This window comes from Acomys minous, assembly GCF_964271855.1.
Source record: "Acomys minous genome assembly, chromosome: 11".
In the NCBI taxonomy this organism is placed as follows: domain Eukaryota; kingdom Metazoa; phylum Chordata; class Mammalia; order Rodentia; family Muridae; genus Acomys; species Acomys minous.
In genome coordinates this window covers 6,691,740-6,718,976 of record NC_140492.1, presented here as the reverse complement: position 1 = coordinate 6,718,976, position 27,237 = coordinate 6,691,740, and the positions used below count along the sequence as shown (strand labels likewise).

The 27,237-nt window shown below is 43.4% G+C and overlaps 1 protein-coding gene across 5 annotated transcripts in view; it reads left to right on the top strand.

The window, feature by feature from the left end:
* The window catches only part of ITSN1 (intersectin 1), a 183,976-nt gene that overhangs the window by 34,275 nt on the left and 122,464 nt on the right, over positions 1-27,237 (top strand). For all 5 annotated transcript variants that reach the window (XM_084801859.1, XM_084801861.1, XM_084801858.1 and 2 more), the window contains exons 2-4: positions 19,238-19,297; positions 21,552-21,644; positions 22,880-22,943. In XM_084801859.1, coding sequence (XP_084657985.1) covers positions 19,270-19,297; positions 21,552-21,644; positions 22,880-22,943 — 185 coding nt within the window. In that variant the 5' untranslated portion in view covers positions 19,238-19,269. The remainder of the gene's footprint in view (positions 1-19,237; positions 19,298-21,551; positions 21,645-22,879; positions 22,944-27,237) is intronic.

Genomic DNA, 27,237 nt, shown 5'->3' with positions numbered 1-27,237 from the left:
TGGTACATGCCGAGGCAGGCGGATGCCAGCTTGTCCAGGACAGCCAAGAAAAGAAAGAAAATACACAGTGTCTGAATAATTATTCAGTGTATGTCAATGGAACTTTGAAGCTACCCCCTTCCCAGATCCAGCTTTTGTACTGCCCTAACAGGGAGCGTGCTTCAAATTTTTAAATTGTTTGACAGTTTCATACTCTTTCTTTCTTTCTTTCTTTCTTTCTTTCTTTCTTTCTTTCTTTCTTTCTTTCTTTCTTTCTTTCTTTCTTTCTTTCTTTCATATACACACCAGAAGAGGGCACCGGATCCCATTATAGATGGTTGTGAGCCACCATGTGGTTGTTGGGAATTGAACTCGGGACCTCTGGAAGAACAGCCAGTGCTCTTAACCTCTGATCCAACCCTCCAGCCTTCATACATTTTCATAATGAATTTTAGACACTTTGACTTCCACTTCCTTCCCTCCCCACCTCCCATAGGAGCCCTTCCCAACAGTCCCACCCTCCCGCTAGTCTGTTCTTTTGTATGTGGCCACTGAGTTCCCTAAGTGTGGGTGAGCACTGAGGATGATGATGGCCTGCCCCCGAAAGGTGCCTTCAAATGCAAGGCTGCTCCTCCTCCCTCTGCCAGGGGATCACGGTGAGGCCTATCTCCACGCTACACAGCACCTTTGGGTGCCTTATTCCTCCCTGTATTTAGAAAGAGACTGGGCTGGCGACCTTTCTCCAGGCGGGCTTCTCTTTCTTCCCTGCTGCCTGTGGACTTTGACTGCTCCACCTTTACATGAAGCGCTCGGAGGCCAGCATTAGTCTCTTCCTGTCCTAAATATGACCTTTCTTTGGACCTTTACAGTCATCGTGATAAACCTTCATGTGACAGACAGCGTAGCTGGTTAAAGCTGAGAATGGTCAGGTTGAGCATTTTGTTACTTTTGCTTCCATTTGGAGCTTTTCGTACTCTGCATTAAGTACTGGTCCACGGGTTTTACTAGTATTAGCCGAGTGTTGTTGTGCACGCCCTTACTCCCAGCAGGCTCTCTAGGAGCAGAGGCAGGTGGATCTCTGTGACTTGGAGGCCAGCCTTGTTTGCATAGTGGGTTCAGGAGAAGGCTCCAGGAGGCCTGGCTAAAGTTTGGTCTGTCAGGATTAGGAACCCTCAGGGTTCAGAACCACTTCTGTTTAATACTTGCATTTTATAGATGAAAATGTGAAGCTTAGATAGACTAAGCAACAGACGTGGAGCCCACAGCCTGTGAGACCTGGAGCTGCAAAGCTTTGTCTCTGATTGTGTTTAGTGTTGTCACTGTCACCTGACTACTGCCTGTGGTAGCTCAGTTCGTTCGTCCTGCTGTGTCTCTGAGGACAGCGCCTGCTCTTACTTCTGCCAGTGCCACCCCAAAGGTGGGGCTCCTCCTGGAGCAGCATTCTTAGGTTACACGATAGGATGAATTCAAGTGCTAGCCATTTTATTGAAATGGGACACAGATGGTATATCTGCAGCAGTCTATATCCAGTTCCGCTTCCTTTAAATACTTTTATCAGAAAAACCTTTTTTTTTCCTTCAAAATTTCTGTATGTTGCCTCTTATAGTCATAGGGAGAGAAATGAAAAATAGGATTTCAGATGTTCTCAATGTAGTTTATTTTCTTTCTTTCTTTCTTTCTTTTATTTATTTTTTTGAGACAGGGTCTCTCTGTGTAGTCTTGGCTGTCCTGGACTCCCTTTGTATACCAGGCTGGCCTCGAACTCACAGAGATCCACCTGCCTCTGCCTCCCGAGTGCTGAAATCACAGGTGTGTGCTGCTGCACCCAGCTGTAAAGCTTATTTTCAACCATTAATCGACAGTCAACAGTCTATCATTCTTTAACTATGGATGAATTACCCCATAAGCCCTAAGAACCAACTAAATGGTGATTGGTGACTATTTTGAGTGATTTCACAATTTTCTGAGAGTGATGAAAAGGGAATGACTCTTATAGCTCTGGTTCTCTGGAGTTTCTGTAGTGTGAGTAGGAGAAACTGTCTTGTTGGCATTTGCCTGGTACTCCTCCCCCAGGAGGGTGAGGCAGGAGGGTCTCTAGCATAAGTCTCTAGAGAAATCTTCTCTCACCTCTCTCTGATGCAGGGGGCGGTGGCTTAGATAGCAGGACTTCCTCTGGAATGCCTTCCTTGACTGATAAGGAATCTTACAAGGGCTGGGCGTTGTGACCCACGCCTTTAATCTCTGAAAACCAAAGTGAACAAACAGAAGAATCTAACATTCTTTATCTTAGCGCCCCTCCCCACACCCCTTTCTTCTTTTGGATGGGTCTTTCTACAAAGCCCTGAACTCAGAGATCCCCCTGCCTCTGCCTTTGTCAGGCCTGGGCTGTTTGTACCTGAGGTGGTGCTTCTAGTCTAAATCCCACTTGTCCTTCATTCTGTGACGAGAGGCCTCACTCTTCCTGTGAGAGACATTGGCTCAGCCCCCTGGGCAGCTCCATGGGTTCTCTAGTTTGATCTAAAGCACATTGAAGTAGTAAGTGATTCATTGTTCAAGCATTGGGTTCTTAGTGGATACCCAACTTTTATTAATGTTTTGCTTTGTTTTCTAAAATAAAACACCACATAAAAGTTTCATCTTGGTGCGTACTTTTAACGGTCATGTGTTTGATTATGTAACTATCATAACCTATTCTGTACTGTTGAACATACAAGATTCTTACTGTTTTTTCTGGTTTGGGGACAGGCTTTGGTTGTGTAGCCCTTGCACTCCCAGTTCTGTCCTTATCTCCCAAGTGCTAAGTTCTAAGTGTGTATCACTGTGTGTGACTCGAGAGCTGACGAAGGTTCAGTGGGTAAAGGAGCCTCCTGCCAAGCACGGTGGCCTGAGTTCAAGGGTGGAAGGAAAGAATTGACGCCACACTCTGACCTTTACATGTGTCTGAAGCCCATGCACAAGTGTGTGTGCACAGGCACAAATAATAAATACTGTAATTTTTAATGGTGCCATGGTGACTGTCAATTGACACATATCCTTTAGCTTTGAATTTTTAAATTTTTATTATTATTATTTTTTCAAGACAGGGTTTCTCTGTGTAGCTCTGGCTATCCTAGACTCTTCTTTGTAGAGTAGGTTGAACTCACAGAGATCTGCCTGCCTCTGTCTCCCAAGTGCTGGGATTAAAGGTGTGTGTCACCACACCTAAGTTGTGGCTTTGAATTTTTTTCCAAGAAGATTAATGGATGATAAAGTTTTTTTTTGTTTTTTTTAAAAAAAGATTTATTTATTTATTATTTATACAGTATTCTGTTTACACATGTGCCTGCATGCCAGAAGAGGGCACCGGATCTCAGTATAGATGGTTGTGAGCCACCATGTGGTTGCTGGGAATTGAACTCAGGACCTTTGGAAGAACACCCAGTGCTCTTAACCTCTGAGCCATCTCTCCAGGCCCGATGATAAAGTTTTGAGTACACTAATTTTCTACTTTTATACATAGCTATCGGGTTGCTTTTCTTAGCAGTTGTCACCACCAGCAGTGAGAGGGGCTCCCATTAATATCAGAAATTTATATTTATTGATTCTTTGTGTGTGTTTGTGGCCTTTATTTGTTGCTTTGTGATAAGTTTTTCACGCTAAAGCAACTTTAGTAAGTAGATGAGATTCCTAAGTAAACTTTTCCTCTGACAAAAGCTTGGTGATATCGTTTTAACTCTCAGCCATGTAAGAAAAGCTGGCTGAGAGAGAGAATGAGAGGGTTCGTTTTATAATGCCACATCTCAGGGAGTGATGAGGGATGGGTGAGGTACTGAAGCCTCCTCCCTTCAGTGAAGCTTGGTAGTTTGATTGAACTTTGCAAGGGTGAAATTAAATGCAGCCAAGTCTTGGGAGAGCAAACCTTTCTTATAAAGTATGAAACTGAGAAAATCTGAGTCGTCTTCTTCTTCTTCTTCTTCTTCTTCTTCTTCTTCTTCTTCTTCTTCTTCTTCTTCTTCTTCTTCTTCTTCTTCTTCTTGAGTCATATTGTCTTTGTGAATTTTTTTTTTAAATCAGAGACTTCCAGATTTTCTTTTCTGCACTTTAACGGATCAACTTAAAGATCAGAACACAGCCCCTGGTGGAGCTGACTGGCAGCGCACTTCAGCTTTTCTCCATTTTCTCAACCATCGTGTGTGTTGATCAAGTGAAGTGAGGTGAAATACTGAAATGTGTATTCGTTGCCTGCTGAGATAGTCTGGTTGTCTGTTGTATTTTAGCAACGCGAATGCTTTGAGCATCTTACTTCTAAACCTTTCAAGTAATGGTAAATCTGGTGCATAGAGTCCTTTTGTCAGTCAGCAGAGCTCAGTTTCTGTTAATGATTGCACTGTCCTTTGCTTTTGGTGACTTTTGCTGATGTCATATGTAGGTGTGGCCCTTTCCTCTTGGACTTTGCCCATTCGTAAGTGTTAGGAAGTAATCTTTGCTTGTACCAGGTGACACAGCATCTATGTGTGATCAGACAAGTGTTCAATATTAGCAGAGCATCCCCACTAAACCCATCCCATGGGTTCTAACTGGCATTAGGAGTCGGGTGTATTGGACTAAAGAATCTAATTGTCATTGTTTCTCATCGTAGCCCTGCATCTGTGAAAAGTCAGCCGTGTGAAGTGTTTGCAAGCTTCTCAATTATATATCTATGACGTGTAATTCCAGTGACTATACTCTAAAGTCCATGTGATTCCTATGACAGTTGAATTATCAAATGTTATATAATTATTGTCTCTTTTTTAATGATGTATTTTTATGCATGTGTGTCTGCATGAGTGCTCAGGGAAGCCACAAGTCATCAGATGCTCTGGAGCTAGTGTATAGGCGGCTGTGAGCCCAGGACGTGGCTGCTGGAACTGAGGTCAGGTACTCTGCAGGAGCTGCATGTGCCCTTAGTCATGGGGCATCCCCATCCCCCGCTAGCTCTGGTTTTAGAAGCGGTACTCTCAGGATCCATTTCCTTTTACCATGCTCCATCAGCCTGTGTACTGCATCCGCTCTGCAGCTGGCACACTGTTTTCTTCACATAATCTGGTGGAGGTCTTCTTGGAGTCAGTCAGGGGAGGCTAAGCCTCCCAGTCACCGGTCTCCCAGCCTCTGTGGCTAAGCCAAAACTCCAGGCTTGGTTGCTGGTCTGATTTTTTCAAAAACAAAACCCAGGCAACGTGTAGACAGTGCATTTTGGAGTTACTTCACAGTAGTAGGCGATTCAGAAGTGATAATAAAGTTCCAAAGGGCACTATTAGTCATTCTTCTCTTAAGCAGAAGCTCCTGTCTCTTTTTTACTGTCCCTCATTTGTCACCTTTCTGTTACAGCTGTGTTCCGTTCCCCAGTGAATTCTCTTTCTCAAATATTAGAATAAGGGTAATTTAGAAGAACTGAAGTTGAGATCTGCTTATGGAAGTGTTTTAGGACAAGATTCCCCAGCATTTCTTAGTGGGAGGTATGCTGGGAGAAAGATGCCAGTGAGTGTTGCCAGGTGACTTGACAGCTGGGCCTGACAGTGATTGCTGGACACTGGTCCTTCCTGCCTCCCATAGGCTTCCTCCCCCACCCCTTGACATGCATGCATTTCTGGATGAAATGCCTGCTCCCTTTTAGAAGGGGGCGTCAGTATTCAATGGGTTTCCAGACACAATGCCTGTAAGTCTCCTTGCCCTCACTCCTTTAATTAATTGAGTCTCCATTTGTAGTGGAGCTCCGATGCTGCACATATAGAAGCCGCATGACAACATGGCATTCATCAGGCGGCTGTATGTTTGGGAGTTGTCAGCTCCTTTGTCGGCTTAGTGTCTGACTTTCCGTATCTTTTCTCTGTGTTTCTAAAGAGCTTTGTGTACCTTCTGCCTGTATGTGTAATCTTTGGGGTGACATTCTGCTCTTTGCCCATCTGCTCAAATGCCATCACAGACTTGAATTTGTATGTGTCTCACTTACTGTGCAGGATACAGTGACTATTTGTTTCTGCTCATTGCAGACTTTTAACAGAAGATTAGGGCTTTTCTTTCAAGACTTTGTTCTTTACAGTTTCATACATGTACACTATGTTTTCTGGGTCCCTCTCTTCCCCTCCTGTTTCCCCACTGCTGTCCTCACTACAAATATCTTTTTCCTATTTACTAGTTTTGGTTTTGTGTATTGTCCCATTGGATTTAACTAGGCCTATCTATGTGACCTTTAATTTGGAACAAGCCGTCAGAGCCTGAGATTACATTACACCTGGATACTATCCCTCACCCTGTCCCAGAATCTGTTGTTTGCTAATACATCAGGAGTAAGTGGTAGGGTCCTCTGAGTCCCTTCCATTGCCTAGCTGCTGACTGTTAGGAGGCCTGACTTCTGTGCCTGTATCCACTGCTGCTGTGAGTGAGCTCATGGCTGCCGCGGCTATGGCTGGCTTAGACGGCACATCACAGCCACTCCCCCTGTCCTCTTATATTGCCGCTCTGACTCTTAGGTTCTTCTGTCCTCTCCTCCGTGCTCTCTGAGCCTTCGAGGGTGTGTCAGTGCCTTGTCTAGGTTTCAGCCCTCAGTCATTCTTTACCCTCAGAATTTTGTGTGGTCTGTTCTTTCATTTACCTTCATTCATGGCAAGGAGAGGCATCTGTTCAAGGCTTGGGAGTGGCCTGTATGGGTGTAAACAGTATTTAAGGAGTGGTTTGATACGATGCCAGTTCAGCTACGCCGCTGTCTCAAGTTCCTCCTCCCAGGGTCTAAGTCTTTTTTAGTCATGGATTTTGACCCAGGTGTAACAGTGTCAGGCATATGTACTCTCTTGAAGAACTAACTGGGGGCAGTTGGTTAGCCCATAATAGTCATGCCGCCATTACATTATCAGGCACATTCTTGCCTGGCAGGTTATTATTGATCCTGAAGCTACCTTTTAGGGGTTAAAACATACCGTATTTTTCAGACCATGAGACTCACCTGACCATGAGATGCACTCAGTTTTTAGAGCAGTAAAACAAGAAAAACAGTAAAAGCAGCAATCAGACCATAATTCGCACCCTAATTTTTCTCCCTCCCACTTTTGGGGGCAGGGAGAAAAGTGCATCTTATGTCTGAAAAGTATGGTATTCTTTTCTGTTTTCTGTTTTCCCTCAGTGATTCATTAATGCAAAATTTATTTTGATTTCAAAACTCTATTTTGTAGGTCATTTGATTTTAAACTCTAACTTTTTTTCACAATGTTATCTACTCTGTTTATCTGTATCTCTGTTTCTCTCTGTAGAGATCAAACCCAGGGCCTCTTGTATGCCATGAATAATTTTGTTATCTTTTCCTGCTGAGCCATGTTGCTGGCCTATGAAGTGCTCTTTAGAGATGGGATTAGAGAGGTAGCTGTGACCCTTCGTTCTTCTAGCCAGCCTGCCTGCCTCCTTTAGGGGACGCCCACTTAGTTGTCAGTATTGCTGGGCTACTGTAAACTTGGGGTTAGCAGGAGGGAACATATAGACATAAGCCACTTTATAATTGGTTCCTTATTTTAAAAAAAAAAGGGCTGGAGAGATGGCTCAGAGGTTAAGAGCACTGGCTGTTCTTCCAAAGGTCATGAGTTCAATTCCCGGCAACCACATGGTGGCTCACAACCATCTATTCATGAGGTCTGGTGTGCTCTTCTGACACTCAAGCAGAATTCTGAATAAATAATAACTAACTAACTAAATATATATATATATGAGAAAGATTTACTTATTTAAAAAAAAAAACCCTAGCCTCTGGCTTGTGGTGGCACATCCCTGTGGGAGGCTGAGGTAGAGGATTGCCAGTTCGAGGACAGCCTGAGCTACACAGGGAGGCTCTGACTGAAAATACCAAGAACTGGAGACATAGCTCAGTGGCCGAGCGCTTGGCTAGGTTGTCCAAGGCCTGAAGCCCCTGGTTTGGGTTTCCAGCACTGCTGAACTCTACTAGGGGGAGGCTGGTCCTTTAGTGTGAGTCCAGCAGTGGATCAGTGGCCTCCTTGCACTGAACCAGCCACCCTCCACCTCTCTCTGTTGGTGACCTTTGCTTCTAATAGTGGTGACAAGCTCCTTGTGTATGTTAAGAGGATTATTTTATAAGGATTATTTATAAGGAACATATAATTATGAGATTTCTTTGAGGGAATTGCTGTCAGTGGCTGAGTTAAAGAAAGCTTTTTATATGTTCACAATCTACTTTAGTCTTTAGATCATTAAGCCAAAATTCGCCCTCTTTCGTCATATTAGAAGTGTGTTGATTATATGAGCTGCATAACTATTGATTCTTTTCAAGTATGTTTGTATTATTCTATTGTATCTTATTTTTTGAAAGTCTTTTCTAATTTTCAACAAAATTAAAACGTTTCCAACTTTCAAGAAGGCTGTAAGATTATCAAAATAACATTTGTATATTTGATATAAGTAAGGTTTAAAGGTTATAATTGTGCCAATTTTGAATAGAATTTTTACTTCTGATTAAAATTTGCCTACATTAAGCTGTTAAATTTAGAATTTATGTGCTAGAAACCAAATCCCTAATTGTATATTTAAAATTTTTAAGTTACTTAATATTTTATATTCATCTGTATTTGACAGCCAGACATTGCAAATCAAGTGGCAAAATCTATTTCAATATGTTTTTATCATTACAAATGGTATTTTATAAGAAGTATTACCAACATTTGGGACTTTAGTATGAATAACAGAACTCGTGGATCAGTATCTATTCTTTCAACTTTCAGTAATTAGCCCTTCTTTCATATCCTGAAACGAGAAGATTGTAGACCTCTAGCAATAGTTCAATAACTTTAACATGATCCAAACGTTGGAAAGCACTATTTGCTCAGCTCTTTGTTGCCAAGTATTTAGTTTGTTTGTTTTCTGTTTTGCTTGCCTCACTCAAAATATCCAAGACCAGGCTAAATATGTACCTGTCCTGGCATGTGAAGGTCTCCGTTCCTAGCCGTGCTCTCCATCCACAAGTGTGAAGCCTGGCAACGTGTTCGCAGCTTTAGGACGCTTCTCAGAGCGCACACTGTGTGTTACATCCAGAAGAGAACAGGCTTCCATCCTTGGGAGAAAGCAGCACAGAGGCAGGCGCACACCCAGGCTTCTATAGGGCTGCCTGCGGCTGGTGAGATGGGCTTCTCCGTTCTCCTCAGTGTACTGAGTTCACTGCTGTGATCCTCTGCCGCCTCTCATGGACAGACAGGAACTGTGGACAGTTTTGCTATGGACATGCTAGGGAGCTAGAAATGTTTCAGAAGAATTTTTTTTTTATTGTTGTTGTTGTTGTTTGAAACAGTTTTTCAGTGTAACAGCCCTGGCTGTCCTTGAACTCGGAGATCCACCTACCTCTGCCTACCTGGGTGCTGGGATTATAGGTGTGCACCACTGAGACCAGCTCAGAAGAATTATTTTTTTAATCAGGACATCTAGCTTCCATATAACAAATGCTTATACTTTCAGAAAGTGCCCCCCACCTCCTCACCCCCCCGTCCAGGAAGTGACCGAAGTAAAGGCTTTTGATTTATAAGTCAATGTTCTAAAAATTGTGTATTGTCTCCTCTCTGTTTTTCTCTTTTCCTTTCTTTTTTCCTTCCTTCCTTCCTTTCTTAATTTCTTTTTGTTTTTGAGACAGGGTTTCTCTGTGTAGCCTTGACTGTGCTGGACTCACTTTGTAGACCAGGCTGGCCTCGAACTCACAGATCCGCCTACCTCTGCCTCCCGAATGCTGGGATTAAAGGCGTGGGCCACCACACCTGGCCTGTGCCAGGGTTTTCATTGCTTTTACTAGTGTTCCTGTCCACACTTGGTGCCATCCTGACTGGTTTCCAAGACTCAATACCTTCTAATTGATTAGGTTCTTATTCCTGAACGGTTATAATCACAGCTGTGAGGCCACACCGGCTCCCTGGCCTGCATTTGTTGCACTGTGCTCCTGTCTGTACTGTGTCCCCACATGTAGTACTTTTATTAACTCACAGGCCCACAATCGGGTTAAACTGGCTAATTACAGATTAGATGCTCTTTAATTTTTCACTAGCTCTTTTTTGATGCTTAACTGTCTTTATATATGTCCACACTTTTTTTTTTTTTTAAATTAACTATCCCTTATTGACTTAAAGTCTTGAGTAACAAGGGCCATGCTAGTAAACCCTCAACTAACCTAGCTCAGTTATTTCGGGACCATGTAACCATTATCTAGATTTGGAGAGGACTTTGAGTTGTCCTTTGAGTGAGGTAAGACTACAAATTAGCTTTTAAGATAATCTTAAAATGTTTCAATGAGAAGATACAAATCAGAGTTGAAGCAATAGCTCTAGGCTGCTGTGCAGACAGGGAGAGTTTGTTGTCCCACAACCCACGTGAAAAGTCATGGCGGTGGCCTTGTAACTCCAGCAGGGCAGGGGCAGAGGCAGATTGTACTCAGGCCTCCACATGGATGCACCCCACACACACGCACACACGTGCATGCACACACACACACACACACACACACACACACACACACACACACACACAGATTAAAATGCCTGATTTCACCTCTGTTTATATGATGTCTGTAAGAATCCTTTAGTTATCATATGAAGTACTTGGCTTTATTGTGACATTTCATACATGTTTATCCTAGTGCTTTGTTCAGGTCACACCAAGCGAATGCATTGTTTCCTCCATAGGGGTCGCAGCACCTCAGCACTGCTGCCCCAGGGACCAGTGACCAGCTGCCTAGCTTAGGACAGCAGTGTTTGTCGACGTTCTGTTGTTTTCCCAGTCGCCATCGTGAGGCTCTAGCTCCACCACACCCTTGCCAACACAACGCAGGGCATGGTGAGACATCTTCAAGTCAGACCTGTAGTAGAGAGCAGCGCATGCATGTGCTTCTTTCATGGCTGATCTGTTGAGTTGAAGTTACTGAGAGTCCTCAGTGTACACCGGGCATGGCTCTGCACCTGATGTGTACAAGTGTGTGTGTACTCTGCCTTGGGTTTATTCCTTTTATCATTGTTATCTTTTAATGAATTTATTTTTTTTTTTAGCATCCGTGAAAGCCAACTTAGCATCTTAGTAAGATGGTAAGAAACTACCCCAAGACACAAGTATATCCTTCAGTCTTTAAAATATCTTTTGTACAGAACTTGAGTGGTTTTCTATCTAGTCAGCTGTTCATTTTTAAATTAATTTTTGTGTTCGAGGACATTTGGGTCAGTGTTGTTTGGTTTATTCTTCAGAGGTACCTGCATGGTGGTCTTGTTCCATTGAAAGCTTTGTTTTTCCTTTAACTTGCCTGTGCAACTTTGGTAAAATTCATTTGGCAAACATGTATGGCTGAGCTGTGGGCGGCAGTTCTGAAGTTCTTGACTCTGTTGCCTTGTAGTGAGCCTTGGAGCCAGACAGGCAGACCCCCAGTTGTCCTCTTTTCAAGCTTTCAGTGGTCCCTCTGTGTCTTTGTAATTGTTAATGCCAGCGTGCCAGCTCCCACTAAAAGTCTTGAGATTTTGATTGAGATGTCCAGGTCTGTTGGAAGAGAAATGTTGTTCTAACAAAGTTGAACCTCATAGTATCTTTCCATTGTTTAGGTCTTTTGAGTTTTTCTTAGCAATATTTTGTTCATTTCAATAGATAACTAATGTTGTTTTGTTTTTAGACAGGGTCTCACCTGTATATGGTGAACTAGCTTAACAGTTGACATTTTCCTTGCTTAGTCTCCTGAGTGCTGAGGTGGTGGGTGTGGCCATCTTGCGTCATTTCTTTCATGTAATTTGTACTGAGTTTTTAGGTTTTGTGGTGCTACTCAAAATAAAATTATTTTTCTTTCTTTTTTTAAAAAAGTATTTATTTGTTTATTTTATGTATATGAGTGCTCTGCCTGCAAGTATACCTGCATGCCCAGAAGAGAGAATCAGATGGTTGCTGGGAATTGAACTCAGTACCTCTGGAAGAGCAGCCAGTGCTTTTAACCACTAAGCCAATTCTCCAGCCCCAAGATTATTTTTCTTAAAAAAACAAAACAAAACAAAAAACCACTTTAGGATTGATTATTTTATGTGTTTAAATATTTATCTGTCTGTCTGTATGTGTGCCATGTACATGCCTGGTACCCACAGAGGTCAGAAGAAGACGTCAGATTCCCTGGAGTTGGAGTTATGGATAGCCTTGAGCCACAATGTAGGTGCTGGGAGCTGGACCTGGCTTCTCTGCAAAAGCAGAAATGGCTCTTAGCAGCTGATCCGTCTCTCTTTCTGGGATTGTTTCTCTTAATTTCATTTTATAATTCTATGCCAATATGTAAGATTTTATTAATTTTTATTCAGTACCTCTGCCCTTTACAACTCATTAGGTTTGCTTACTATTGTTTTCTAGATTTTTTTGCTCTGTTAAAATTTGTGTGTATGTGCGTACGTGCATGCATGCATGCGTGCGTGCAGTGTGTGTGTGTGTAAGTCAAAGTTAGAGGACAACATGTAAAAGTTGGCTCTCTTTCCCACTGTATTGTTTCCGGGTATCACACTTGGGGCCTTGGCCTTGGCTGCAGGTTACCCTAACCCACTGAGTCCTCTTGCTAGCCCTGCCGGCCTTTTCATAGACGCTGTCTCTTTTTGAAGAAGCTTTCTACTAATTCTGTTTCACTGAGAGGTTTTGAAGATCATTATTAACTGTTGCGTTTTTGTGAAAAACTTCTTCTAAATCCATGGGAATCATTATGTGGACTTTCTGCTGTCGACAACATACATTATATTAATTCATTTTCAAGTGTTCATCCTTTTTATATACCATCACGATTTAAATTGTGTTCTGTGAGTGACTTTGCATCTTGCTGTGTCCTTATTTTACTTTGTGCTGTCTGGTTTTTGTATTACAGAGGGGATGGATAGCAAGTGACGTTTCCCTTTTGAATTGCCTGGCTTTTGTGTTGCTCCTTCCCCCAGTGTTTGCTAGAACACACCAGTGGTACCATCGGTGGCTATGGCTTTCTGTTCTGGGGATATTCTTATTCATGAGGTTATTTTCTGTGGTGAACACGAGAGGGTTCAAATAGTGTGTTTCTCCTTGCTCATGCAGCGGCTTTAATTAGCCTCCAAGAAGTTCATTATCTCCCCATCACTTGTCAGCGTTAGGTTCTTTCTAGCCTTCCTCTCTTACTTAATTTTGTAGATGTGGTGGGAACGATCTGTATTTCTTGACAGTTCACCTCATCCTTGGCCATTGTATGTTTAAAGAACCAAGTTTTAAATTTGCCTGTTTTATTTCTCTGTTTGTATTTTTATCATTTCTTATACTTCTTCTGGTTTATATTGTTTTTCCTTTTCTAGTTTTTTAGTGCTTCATTTAATGATATTGTCATCTATAGTGTGTTGGGGCATATTTCTAGCTATACTGGAATGCAGACATTTCTATTCTTTTAAAACTAGGTTTCTCTTTCTTTACAGGGAACGTATATCTTCCCATCCCATTTACCTCACTTATGTGTACTTCTGCCTTGTGGAAAGAATGGCTAATAGTTACTCTAAAAACTTAACGTGATAATTTCCATATTTTTGTCATCAGGGATTTGGCATATGCTGATTGTAATTTTTTGAGCGTTTATTATATTTGCCCACTTTTCTCATTATTGTGACCAAAGGCCTAATGAGGAACAATGGAAGAACAGGTCTGTGTTTGCAGTTAGGCATGGCAGCCAAAGTGTGAAGCAGCTGCTTGCTGAACATCCTTAGTGAGGAAGTGAAGAGAAGAATGCTGGCGCTCAGCTCACATCCTCTGCTTCATCCCAGAGCCTACCCATGGCATGCCTACCCATGCTTAGGGTGGGTCTTTCCAGAGCCTAGCCCATGGCATGCCTACCCATGCTTAGGGTGGGTCTTTCCACCTTGGTTGATCTAATCTAGACATTTCCTCCAGGAAACAGTCTCCTAAGTGATTGTAGATCTCAGCAACTCAGTCAATATTACCATCACAGGGCGTCTAATAACGTTTCCATTCTCCCCTAGATGTGTGGTTTCATGCTGGCCCTGTTGCTCCCTCCGTGGAGTGCTGGCTGTGGCTTCTCCAAGCATGAGTTAGCTTTGCACTCTAGGTTCTCCCTGGCTCTAGTGGGGCTCTCATTCCGCCTTTAGTTTTCAAGACCAGTGCTGCATTGTGACCGTCTTGTGCGCACAGCTCAGGGGTGAGCCCAGAACAGTGCATTCACAGACTTCCAGTTTCTTCTATCATCTTCTCCACACTCTGCAGGCTCTACAGGGGCCCTGGGGCCCACCCTGGGCACGGCTCAGGGAGAACAGCATGGGGAGAGCTTGGTTTCCCTTTACAGCCTGCTGGGGAGGCTGAAGTGGGGGTTGTGAACTGCAGGCCAGCTGCACTGGCTTACCCAGGTAGCGCAGAACTGAAGGGAGCAGTATCTGGAAGAGCTGCTCTGTCGCGTCATCTGTCTCTTCGCTTTCATCTCTGGTTCCCTGGGAACCAAGGAGAACTGAGCAGTTGCTTGGTCACTTGAAGGACTCAGGGTTAGAAGGAACGTGTGTGGGAGGTTCCAGCCCCATCCACAGGCCAGTTTGACTGTTATGTTAGTGAGCAAGCCTGGGGGCCACACCTCCATTCACTCCTCCAGTGGCTTAATTTTTATTAAATAGATTCTATCCTAACAGCCAGGTTCAGAACAGTGGTCCTAAGAGCTCCCAGCTGCAGTTAGCACATGGAAGAGAGAGAGAAAGCATCATTTGATTCCCAGGTATTGGATGCCATGCTGGACTCTGCAGTTGTTGGCCGCTCCTTCACAGATGTTTAGCGCAGGGGAAGTAGAAACAGCTGTGAGAAGTGCTAGGGTATATATTTACTCTACTGTTGGTCACAGTCTTTCTGTTAGCTGTCTCTACTTCTGCTTCATCTTGCATGCTGTTCTTTGGGGCTTTGAGGGAGAGAACTCTGGAGAATGGAAATTCATTTCTGTGGTAAACAGCACTTATTCTTAGGTTCTCTGACAGGAACTGATAGTAATTACACTTTGACCATAATAGTTTCTATACTAGAAGCAGGCAGACCTGGCCAGCCTGGTCTACAAAGGGAGTCTAGGACAGCCAGGGGTACATAGAGAAACCCTGTCTCAGATACCCACCTCCCAAAAAATTCTATACTTCTGTCTAGTTTTGACCCTCACAAGGAGCTATGAAATATTTAAAAGTAAGGCACAGCATTATATTTATAAGAATTGTGCACTTAAAAATATGATGAACCTTAATGTTTTATATAATGAATGTATGCTTATTTTAAATAATAGTATGCTTTTTAATGCTCTCATATAATAGTTTAATATTAAGAGTATACTAACTATAACTTAAATTGAGGACACCTCAGTTTTCCTCTCTGCAATGGTTTTGGTAATACACATTTGTTTCTTGAAGATCCAGTCAGACTCATCTCTAGAGTATTTTTTTTTCCTGCTCACACTTCAATTTTTGTGTTTGTTTTGTTTTTCAAGGCAGGGTTTCTCTGTGTAGCCTTGGCTGTCCTGTACTCACTTTGTAGACCAAGCTGGCCTTGAGCTCACAGCGGTCTGCCTGCCTCTGCCTCCCGAGTGCTGGGATTACAGGCGCTTACATTTCAATTTTATATCTATATTTCCAAACATTTTTATTTTGTACTGTTTAAGAATTTTGTAATTTATAGGAAGGTAAATAGATCCCTTTCCTCCAGATTTGTCGCCTATTGTACACTAAACCTACCTGCAAAAGAAAAGCGTGTTTGTCTGAATTTTGTTTATTACACAAAAGTCTAGGATAACTTAATATTAGCTAACCAGTCACTATAATTCAGTGTTGGGGCAAAGGTGTAGCTCAGTGGTGGGTGCTTACTTGCTTAGCACATGGGGCTCAGGTTCAGTTCCCAACACCAGAAGAAAGAGGAAAAAAGGAAAACGTATGATTACTTCATTAGCTGCTAAGAAAACGAGCATCCACTTCTTAACCAAAAACCTTAAGTGAGCCTGGCGGTGGTGGCACATACCTGTAATCCCAACACTCAGGGAGGCAGAGGCAGGTGCATCTGTTTGAATTCAAAGCCAGCCTGCTCTACAGAGTGAGTTCCAGGACAGCCAAGGCTACCCAGAGAAACCCTGTCTTGAAGAACACCCAAACAAACAAAACACCTTGAGTGAAACAGGAGGCAGGGAAACTGCTGAAGTATAATAGGGCACAGAGACAGCAAACCTCCTGCTGAAATGTAAAGTACCAGTCAGGGTGATGCAGCAGGTACTTCTGTTACAGGAGTTTGTCATGGACAGAGGTAAGATCTTTATTTCCAGACAAAACAGATCTAACAAATCTAAATATTTATTTGCAAAACAAATGGCCCAGCAAGAAAGTGGTGAAGTCTGGACACAAAGAGGTTAATAAATTGTCTTTATTTTGCAGTAACCAGCAAAGGGTTGCGTTTACTCAGACAGAATGAACAGCGTATTCTCCAGTGTGTGTTAAGTAGTTGCTTCACTGGCTTTAAAAATTCAGAGCTGGGCAGTTTTGCAAAGTTGGATAAGGAAGTGTATGACCTGTCAATTGCAAAACCATTGGCTGAGAGTTGGGGTGAGAGAGCGTGCACTAAAAGCATTTGGGAAATGACGCTTGCAAACATACTGACTGAGCTGAAGGGAACAGAACAGCAGCTGCAGCCTCTAAGGGAGTTGTCATGTCCACTTCAGCTGGACGGTCAGACCTCCGCTTAAATCTCCTGCCTTGGCCATAGGTGTCTTCCTGTCATAGTCAGAAACAGTATGTAGCATCAGAAAGCAATAGAGCTTAACAAGTTCCCATAGACCTTAAGGATATGGAGCATGGTGTCTGAGAGAGCCTGAAGACAAGCCTTAGTGCTTAGAGCAAAGAGGAGCTACAGCCATCTTGTCTGAATGATGAGAGAGGCTTCCATATGCTTGGAGACTGCAGGTGTTCCCACAGGCAGCAGTTCAAAATGGCAATTCCTCCAATGCACCTGCCCAAGTCTTGGGACCATCCTACAGCTCTCAAAGATAGCTGACCACTTTGGTCTCCCTCTGGGAGAGAGGACGCTGGAACGGGAGAAATCCACAGAGAGAGGAATTAAAATCAAGGGGCCACTTTGTGACTGCATGTTCTGTGTAGGACCCTCCCACCATCTGAGCCAGCATGTAGATGGTGTGCCGCACCTTCCCACTCTACCCAGCAGGTCTGAGGATGCCATATGTGGAAATGTCCTGAGAAAGGGATGCTCAGTCTAACTGATGGTCTCTCCACATACCTCCCTCCGACCCAGCTTAGTGCCTCACTGTTAATGTAAGGAGAATCCGGGGGTCACCGTGACGTACTCACAGTAGCCAGGCAACCAGTGATAGGAGAGGAACCAGATGGACCAAATGGTGCAAGAAACAAGAAAATTAAAATGGACATAAGTCAGAAGTCCAATGTCCATTAAACACTAAAAAACACAAAATAGTAGGAATAGGTAGGAGAACAGGAAAGACCTTCCTGAAGCTTAAACCTGGAAGAAACTTTACAAACACGGCATTTGGGGTGTATTGAGGCAAGAGAACATCATATTTTATAGCCCAAATTTCTTCCTTCAATTTTCCTTTTGTTGTTAAGCTGTTGAGAGAGTGTCTTCACTGTGCTGGACTGCACTGGCTGGCCTTGAACTCATGACCCTCCTGCCTCCTCTTTCCAGGTGCTGCTGTTATAAGCACACACTACCACATCTGACTAATTTTATCTAAAACTTTAATGAATACCTTATATTTTTTGACAGTGGCAATTTACTGTAACAAAATTAAATTAGGTGCTTTAGTTACCTTTCTCTTGTTCTGATATTAAAAAACTCCATGACCAGGCTGCTTACAGAAGAAAGACTATTTGGCTCAGTCATGATGGAATGGTGGCTGGGGCAGGGAGCGAGCAGAGTGCAGGCATGAGGGTTGCAGCAGGAAGCTGAGCGTTTATGTGTTGGCAAACTTGGCAAACCAAGCAGAGGGAGCAAGGTGGAAACTGTGAGAATCTTTAAACTATGAAATCCTGTAAACTCGGCTTGTGTATCTGCCAGCATGGCCACACCCAAATCCCCATCAGCACCGCCAACTGGAGACTAAATCCACTTCTAAATTCAAACCCACCACAGACAAGAAAGAAAATAGCTATCAAGTCTGTAGTTTGTATATGGGGAAAGGTCTTTGCTTCTTGTTGGCTGCTCATGAACAGTAATGCCTGATGGGAAATTTTAGAACCTTGGCTTGATATTCTGGGCAGACATTACTGAATGTTGTAATATTTAAATGTTTCTGGTGATTTTGTTTTGAGAAGAACTTCATGGCTTTAAACTCACTGTGTACCTGTGGTTGACGTTGAACTCTTGCCCCCACCTTCCAAGTGCTGAGACAGCAGGTCCAGCATGTCTCTCTTAATGTGTTTTAAAAATAATCGCTATTTATTATTGTGTGTGTACACATGAAATGTGTGTGTGTGTGTGTGTGTGTGTGTGTGTGTGTGTGTGTGTGTGTGTGTGTAACACAGTGAGTTTGGAGGTCAGAGGAACTTGGTGATGTGGTTTCTCTCCTTCATCTTTCTGTAGGTTACCAGGATTGAATTCAGGTGGTCAGACTTGCACTGTTGGGTGGCAAGTGCTTTACTGCCTGTTTGCTGCTCAGTCTTTCTGGAGCAATTCGCTGTTCTCACTGGCATCCAGGCTATGGTATCTGCTGTCCTGCTCTAATGACTGCCCTCTTTTCTTTTTCTTCTCCTCCTTCTCCTCCTTCATCTTCTTCCTATTATTTTCTTCCTCTTCCTCTCCTCCTCCTTCCTCCTCCTTCCTTTTCTTCTCTGTAATGTAGGGTGAAATTAGAAGTATCTATTGCATAGGGATGTGCATGTTACTAAGATGAGCTGTGCACCACCTGTGTACAGTGAACACCTTACATTAAGGGCTCAATGAAAAGGAACTATAAAAATCCTCAAGTAGATGAGTGTTATATAGAGACAGTTAAGAAGACATGTTAAAGTATCAGACACAACGCTGGTGCTTCCATAGGTTGCCCTAGCTAGCCATACAAAGGCTTCTTGTTGACAGCCGCCAGCATCCATCGCTGCTTCTGGCACTAACAATCTAGCCAGGGAAGTAAAAAAGATCTTCTCAATGTAACTTTCATTTGTAGGGCTGTACTGTGGCTCTGGTGTTGATGTTAGGATTAAAGAGAACACATTAGCTTGTTTATACACAAACTTGTGTTTCCTAAACATTTCTTGCATTTTAATTACAGGCGTCAATTAGCAAGGTAAACGTAACAGAACCATGGCTCAGTTTCCGACACCTTTTGGTGGTAAGTTTTGGAATTTTCTTTCTTGTTCTTAGTTGGGGCCAGAATTAAGACTTTACAATGATGGGGAATTTCAGATAAACTAATAGAGTTGAATTGGGCTGGGGTGTAGCTTAGGGGTAGAACCCTTGCCTCACATGCATAGCATCCTGTGTTCAGTCTTCATTGCTACATAAACATCCCAACATGAAGAGAAGAAATTCCGCAGTCAGCCCTCATGGTGTACCCTAAGATGTTCTAGTGGCTAGGGATTCAGTTTTGTTTCATTGGGTTGTTTGGAGTAACTCTAAGACATCTTAGCCCTTCGTCACCAGAGGTTTCAGTGTGCTTATTTACTAAATGATGAAAGCTAAACTGTAACACCATTACCAAACCTCTAAAATTCATGTACACATTCTAGCTATAAAATTTACTCTGTATTCACTTTAGGCTCTATGGAGCTTTTCATTACTTTTGTTCAAATTGAAATCCATCCTTGCTCTTAGACTCTGCCTGCCTCAGCATGCTGCTTGCACAGTTTATTTGTTGATCTGCATGAATCACGTTATACTCTTTCAAATCCTGAATTTGAAGCATGGCAATTTTGCTTTGTCTGTTTGAAACTCATCAGTGTGGGTAACATGTTTCTCTGGCATGTTCTCCATGTGTGCCTTGTCATGCGGTGCCTGAGCCCAGGGGCTTATGTGTGCAAGTACTCTGTCACTGCCTTATACCGTCAGCCCAGAATCTAGTAACATGTAACAGGTGGTCATGGCAGGGCTGAGAACAAGCAGGAGGCTGGAGTGCTTGACTGCCCCCAGGATTGCCAAACCCACAGGAATATAAACAGATTTCTTTTCAGTTGTAAAGAGACTAAGAAGGCACCACATGTCTTCCTGGGAGCACACCGGAAAGTCTCTGGGATTCCAGACACACCTGCAGACTTTTTCAGATCTTCAGTTATTTTCTATTACTTGCATTTATGTTTTTTGGTTTGCCTTCTTAATTAACTATATAATATTTATTTGTTATTTTTTGTTTTCATTTTGTTTGTAAGTATGAGGCTCAACAGTGCACTAAAAGTCCCTTTACCTTTGTAGAGCTGCAGATTTATGTCAGGCACTTTTCCCAGTCATATGGCACACTGCTTAGCACAGAGAGTGTACTCAGTAAATACTGTCCCAGCATCTGAATGAAGCCCACCCGTCACCGTCACACCCTACCCTGCAGAGAGGAGCGTGTTAGTTAGACTGTTACAGACATAAGCACACTGTGTGAAACATGGGCATTGTATGTCCCCACCTTTGGGACAAGATTGGCTTTCACAAAATTTTTTGTCCATCATCTAGAATTACTTTAGTGGATTATGTTTTTAGAAGACCAGGGACTAAAATGTTTACATACATGCATACGTACATATATACATATATACATACATACATACATACATACATACATAGTTTCCTATATCCTTTGGTCGTTAGTTTTATCAGAATATTCATTTTTAAAAGAAACTCTAGTAAGGTACAATTCAGACATACAGCTGACTAGTTTCAACTGCACCGTGTGGTGATCATCCCCACATTTGCAAAGATATTTGAATATTTTCATAGAATCACACGACCATTACCACCACTACCACCACCATTATCACCATCACCATCACTGCCACTACCACCACCATCACCATTACTACTGCTATCACCACCATCACTGCTACCACCACGACCATCACTGCCATCACTACCACCATCACCACCACTGCCGCCGCCGCCACCATCAATTTTTTAAAAAAAAAATGCTTGTCATGGATTTTTGTAATTTTTACCAGTGACATTTTAGGTATATGAAATTAGAGTTTTAGTAAATTTAGTCTCCTACTTTTCATATAACATATGAATCATATATATATTTGTTTAGTTTTGGTTTTGGTTTTTCAAGACAGGGTTTCTCTGTGTATCCTTGGCTGTCCTGGACTCACTTTATAGACCAGGCTGGCCTCAAACTCACAGCAATCCACCTGCCTTTGCCTCTCAAGTGCTGGGATTAAAGGTGTGCACCACCACACTGGGCTCATATAATTTTAACTGTACAGTTACAAGACAAGTTTCTAGAAAGTATTTGTGCTGTTTTTTTAAATTGCTTTGTTCTTAAAGTTTAAACTTTAAACACATCTTCCAAGGACTGTGGTTATAGCACACCAACAGCACTCTAAAGTCCTGTGGACACCATGTGCTTTCCTTGGTGAACAATTGTCTGTCTTGTGTTCGGACTGCAGGTAGCCTGGATATCTGGGCCATAACTGTGGAGGAAAGAGCCAAGCATGACCAGCAGTTCCACAGTCTGAAGCCGATATCTGGATTCATTACTGGTATGTGCTCACCCCCTGCGCATTCTCAGTGAGCAGCAGGATCCGTTATGCAGAGTGGAGGTGGCATGTGTGACTGGCGGGACATCTAAGCCGTTCTGGCCTAACCTTGACCTTGTATTTTTGTTATTTGTTTATCGTCATGTGTGTGGTGGTGGTGGAGGTCAGAGGATAGCTTTGTGGGGCTAGTTCTCGCCCTGTGGCTTTCAGCAGTACAGCTCAGATGCTCAGGTCACAAGGCTCAAGCCCTTACACAGAGCCCCTCACAGGCAATCAATTGCTTCTCTTGTAAAAACACCTTCAACTGTGTTACAGTCCTCACGGTGTCAGGCCACTTGTTTGGAGCGTTTTTCTGATGAGAGTTTGTTGTCGTTAGAGGATTACATTCTTTAAAACAGGGTCAGATGCTGCCCTAGAGCTGCAGGTCTAATCTTGATCAGGCTCAGGACACAGCAGGCAGCAAACACTGTCTAAGGATTCTGTTGCTGCCTCTGCAAGTCCCTCTGTGCCTGTCTGTGACCTCAGCTGTTGTAACTATCCAGCAGTTCAGAGTAAACAGTGGGAATTTGGCTTTCCTGGGAGGTGTCTTTGTATTTGTTAGTATGCTAGATCTCCAATTAACTGATTGGCAGGATTCTTTCTCATTGTTGCCTATTCTGTGTCATTACCAACAGTATCGATATTCAGAGTAAAAGCTTTTTATAGACTATGGCTCATCAGTTGTTAACTAAGGCGTCTGCTGTGTGTGCCTTGTCATGTGCTATGCTCACTTACTGTAACAAAATATCCTTTTAATCAGGTGTTAAAACAGAAAGGTTGATTTTAGCTCACAGTTTCATTTCAGGACTGTTGTCTATGCTGATGACCTAAGACTTTTCACTCTGTCCAGCCTTTTAAAATCTCTACCCCTTCTCAGCAGCTCCAGTCTTGGGGCAGAGCTCATGGTCCTGTGAGGGACATTTGCCATCCAAACTATAGCAGTCATGATAGGTAGCTCATCTTGTTAAACCACGGCTTCAAGTGGGCGACCCATCCCAGCAAACACCCAGGCCCTTTCAAGGGGTGAGTCAGGGCTTTGCTTATGCATTAACTATTAGAGACCTTCCACCTTTCCCGTGGGGTCACTGGTATTCATAGCATAACCAGCCTCCTAAATAATTTTGTAATTTTGCTATAAGAGGAGCTCTGTTAGCTGTTGCTGTTTTTCTTTCCTGAAACCTTTCCCACTTCCTTTACAGGTGATCAAGCAAGGAACTTTTTTTTCCAATCTGGGTTACCTCAGCCTGTCTTAGCACAAATATGGTAAGTTGGAAATTTATAGAAGCAGGATGTAAAACATCCTGCTTATTTGGAAATACAATTTCTTAATGTAGGAAGAGAGTATGCAGGTCTAGACTGGAATGTTTTATTACTTCCAGAAAAACACTTTTGCAAAGGGCCAACATTTGAATGGCAGTGCTGTGCACAAAACTTAAGTTATAACTGAAATCTGAATTTTGGTAGTTTCCCACTAATTTGTTTTGGCTTCACTCGAATCATTAACACATATTTCTAATAGAATTTTTTTTTATCTTTCACCGTTTGGGAATTAGTAGTACTTAGAAATTAGCTGTCATTTGGTGCAGTGTGATACTTGACCAACTCTAAGTAAGTGTTGAATTTCTTCACAAATAGGAGTTTGGCCAGGATCATGAGTTAAACAGGCTGTCAGCTACAGCTTTGGCTTTAGGTCTCTAGCTTTGGGAGGCAATGCTGAGTTCTACTGACCTGAAAAGAAAGCCACATTTCCCTCTGTGTGACCCTCACCAGGACTGTAAGTCCCTTTCCTTCCTGTGTGGGTGTTACTGTGTTAAACACATGGTATAAATAAAGGCATAGAACCTGTAGTCCTAACTATAGCACTCTCTGTCTCTCAGATTGGAAACATGTATTTGCCCTTTTTGACCTCAGTTTTTTAATCTAGATAGTTGGCATTTGTATTATTTGAAATAAAGTTGAGTGGATTAGCAGAAAAATTATACATGAAGGATTTAATGTGTGGCTTGACACATGCAGTAAGCAGGCAAACAAAACCCAGGAAGGTAGGGCTTAGCATCAGAGACAGACCTGCCACATAACTAAGCTTTCCAGCTAAGTACTTGTCACCTGAAGTGACCAACATAGTTGTGTTTCTAAATGCACGGCAACCAGAAAGACTGAGATAGCACCTTGTTGCTCTCAAACTCCAGAACTCAATCTACACTATTGATTGTTAGCATTATGCAAAGTCATGTTCTGAAAAAGTAAAGCTTACATGGGACAACACACGCCCATGCCCACGCCCACGCCGTCTTTCTGGCTGTCAGCGTTTTGGCACCCAGTCTCTGCCCTTCTTTCCACTAGTGCTTGCTTCCACAGCGCTGTCCCAGTTCTAACTGCTGCCCATTTGAGAGAGAAGTAAGAGGCTCAGAGAGAGGAAGCACCTGTGGGGGGGGGTGGGTGGTGCGTGGAGAGACACGACATGACAGTCACCTGCTGGCGTCATAGCTGGCTTTGGGGTTGCAGCCTGGAGTGTGGGGCTCTTTCCCTGCGTTAAGACTGTCTCCAGCACCTGCTTTCCAGTCCTCCCCTGACTTGTGCTTGTCTGATGATACAACCATGTTCTGAAGTTTCACTTGTGTAGCGTCTCACCACCATGCATGCTAGCACAGGGCTATCATCCTGACACGTGGGAGATCACAAGTTAGAGGCCAGTGTGAGCTGCAGCACTGGCCTATCTCAGGGGAAAAACCCAAACAAATACCAAAAGTCTTTGTTACTGGAACTGAACCTAGCACCTTGGAGGCGTGCTGTACAAGTACTCACGTTGAACTGTATACCCCTGTGAACCCACCCCTACCTTTAAAATTTTTATTTTGATGCAGTTTTGCTTAGGTTGCTCACAGTAGCCGTGAATTTTAGTATTCTTTCCTCAGCCTCCCGAGTAGCAGGGATTACAGTGCTCCATCAGTTCATCTGTCCATCCTCTCTGTCTTCTCAACACCAGAGTGAGGCGGAAATAATTCTAAGCATTTCAGTTGCCAAACAGTATCTGCCAGTTTCCTTCCCGCTCCTTACTGGGAGGGCGGTTTCTAGGAGCTGTGTCATCTTTGGCCATTGATACTATCTGGCGTTGTACACTCTGACCTAACTCCTTCAGAGAATTCAGCTTCCTCATTCATAGTCTCCCCTGGAAATCTGATGGGAGAGGCAAGCTGTCCTCAAGTCTGACTAGGTTATAAAGAGTCCAGAATCGACTGGAATGCAGTTTTCTGCCCATCTGTGTACAGAAATTAGCTCTGCAACCAAGAATGTACAGGAGGGTATGAGACGGGACAGTTGGCTGCTATAGATGCAGAACTCTCCTCCTCCTCCTCCTCAAGCCATTGCCACAGGGATCATGTGGGAGGGTCCAGCCTATTCCTCTTTAGAAAGGAGAGCGCAGGCAGGCCGGGACCCACCCCGGGCAGCAGGAGATGGGAGATGGAAAAGCTGCTGGCATTCAGGACAGTTCTTAGAACTTAGGCTTGAAGAGCTTAAGCACTGCTGTGAGTTACTAAGGACACAGGCTTTGGAGCCAGGGCCTGCACGCAGCATACACTGCTTAGCCTGTCACCTTAGCAGGTCCTGAAATTTCAAATTGGTCTTTGGAGATACTGCAGAGGACCTGAGGTGCAGTTCCCAGCACCCATGTTGGTTGGACTGTTCACAACTGCCTGCAGTTGTAGCTCCATGGCATCTGACTCTGGTCTCCAAGGACATTGGTGCCCATGTGCACACTTAACACGCACACACAGTAAAATGACATTGTATATGATGGTACATGTTTGTATTCAAAGCACTTTGAAGGTAGAAAAACAGGAGGATCCAGAGTTTGAGGGCAGCCTGGGCTACATGAGATCAGCTTTGAAAATGAACCCTGCCCCTCTGGAAACCAACAGACATTTAAAACTCTCCATTAAGGAGCTGGAGAGATGGCTCAATGGTTCAGATCACTTGCTGCTCTTCCAGAGGTCCTGTGTTCAATTCCCAGCACCCACATGGTGGCTCACAACTGTGACTCTCTAAAGGCAGCAGCCATGTACATGGTACACATATATACATGCAGGCAAATACCCAACACATGAAATCAATTAGCTAATTAAGACCAAACCCCAAAGCCATCACCACATGTTCAAGTCCAATATGATCCCGCTTTTGCGGTGTCTCATGTCCTTGCTCTTGTCTCTGGCACTCCCTTCCACAGTATCTATCACCCCAGAAGCTGCCCTCTGCTCCTCACAGGGGCTGGCCTCTCCTTGCCTCAGGACCGCTGAATTGGTTTTTCCTTTCTGCAGTTGTAGAGCCCACATAGCTGCTCACTGTCCTGCTGGTTTCTGTTTGTCATCCTGCCTTGCAAAGAGTGCTCTTTGGTGAATTTGTCCAAAATGGTTCCCTTTGCCCACTTAGCCTTCCCCAGTCATCCCCACCTCTTGGTGGTGAGTCTCTATCCTAGGGATTGAGCGTGCTGGGCAAAGGGCTTTCTCACTGACCTCGGTCATACCCAGCACCTCACACACTGATCTGATTTGTTCTAAACAAGAAGGCAGAGGCCATGGCTGTTGTCAGCGTCTAGACAGTGCTCACGCCGCAGCTGGTTTACTCTTCCTTACTGCTTGGGCTTGAGCTTGGGCTTCCTCTTAGTTTAGTGGGTACCAAATGGCAGATGAATGGCCTGTGACATGTCTGTGGAGCACTGGCCTCCTGAAGGACTCCGCAGGCTTCATTAACAAGGTTCTAGAAGCAGCAGTGTATGCAGGGATGTGCCGGGGAGTTCTCCCAGGCTGCTCTCCTTCCCGGTTCCCACTCACATCTTGTTATTTTTATTGCTGCTTATCATTGTGGTTAAAAACAGACACAGCATGTATAGTGTTTCGTGTTTATTTCCTCTTTCTTATCTTAAGGGTTAGCTATAAGTCCACTTTTATATTTTGCTTTTCTCACTTAGTATATCCTGGAAGCCACTTATCACTTGTCCTCTCATTTCCTTCTGATTACACAGTACATGGAGCATGCTATAGTGCTTTTGTCCAGTGTCCCGTGTTTCCATATTTAGGTTGTTTCCTGTGTACTGTGGTTACTGATAACATAGTGATTACAAAAAAAACTGCAATGGACAGCTCTTAGCCATGTGTTTTTATGTTGTTGAAAATGTACCTTCACAGTCAGTTCATAAGAATGCAGTTGCTGGTTCTAAGTAAATGATTATGTGGTTTCTTTGCCACTTGGGGTTGTAGTAATTTTTCCACCAGGAGTGTGTGAGAGTACTGTATGATTTGTTCTATTTGCATAAATCAAACAAGAGAAGAATATTTCTGTAATAAAACACCATGACCAAGGCAACTTCCAGTAGGGTGTGTTTTGGGCTTGCAGTTGCACAGAGAGAAGAGCCCACCACCACCACATGGAAAAGCATAGCAGCCGCACCAGGCATGGCAGCAGGCGCAGCCAAGGGTTCCTATCCCTAACCACAGCAGGAAACAGGGAGACCTCCAAGCCCACCCCCAGTGCCACACTTCAGCCTCCTGAAACAGCACTG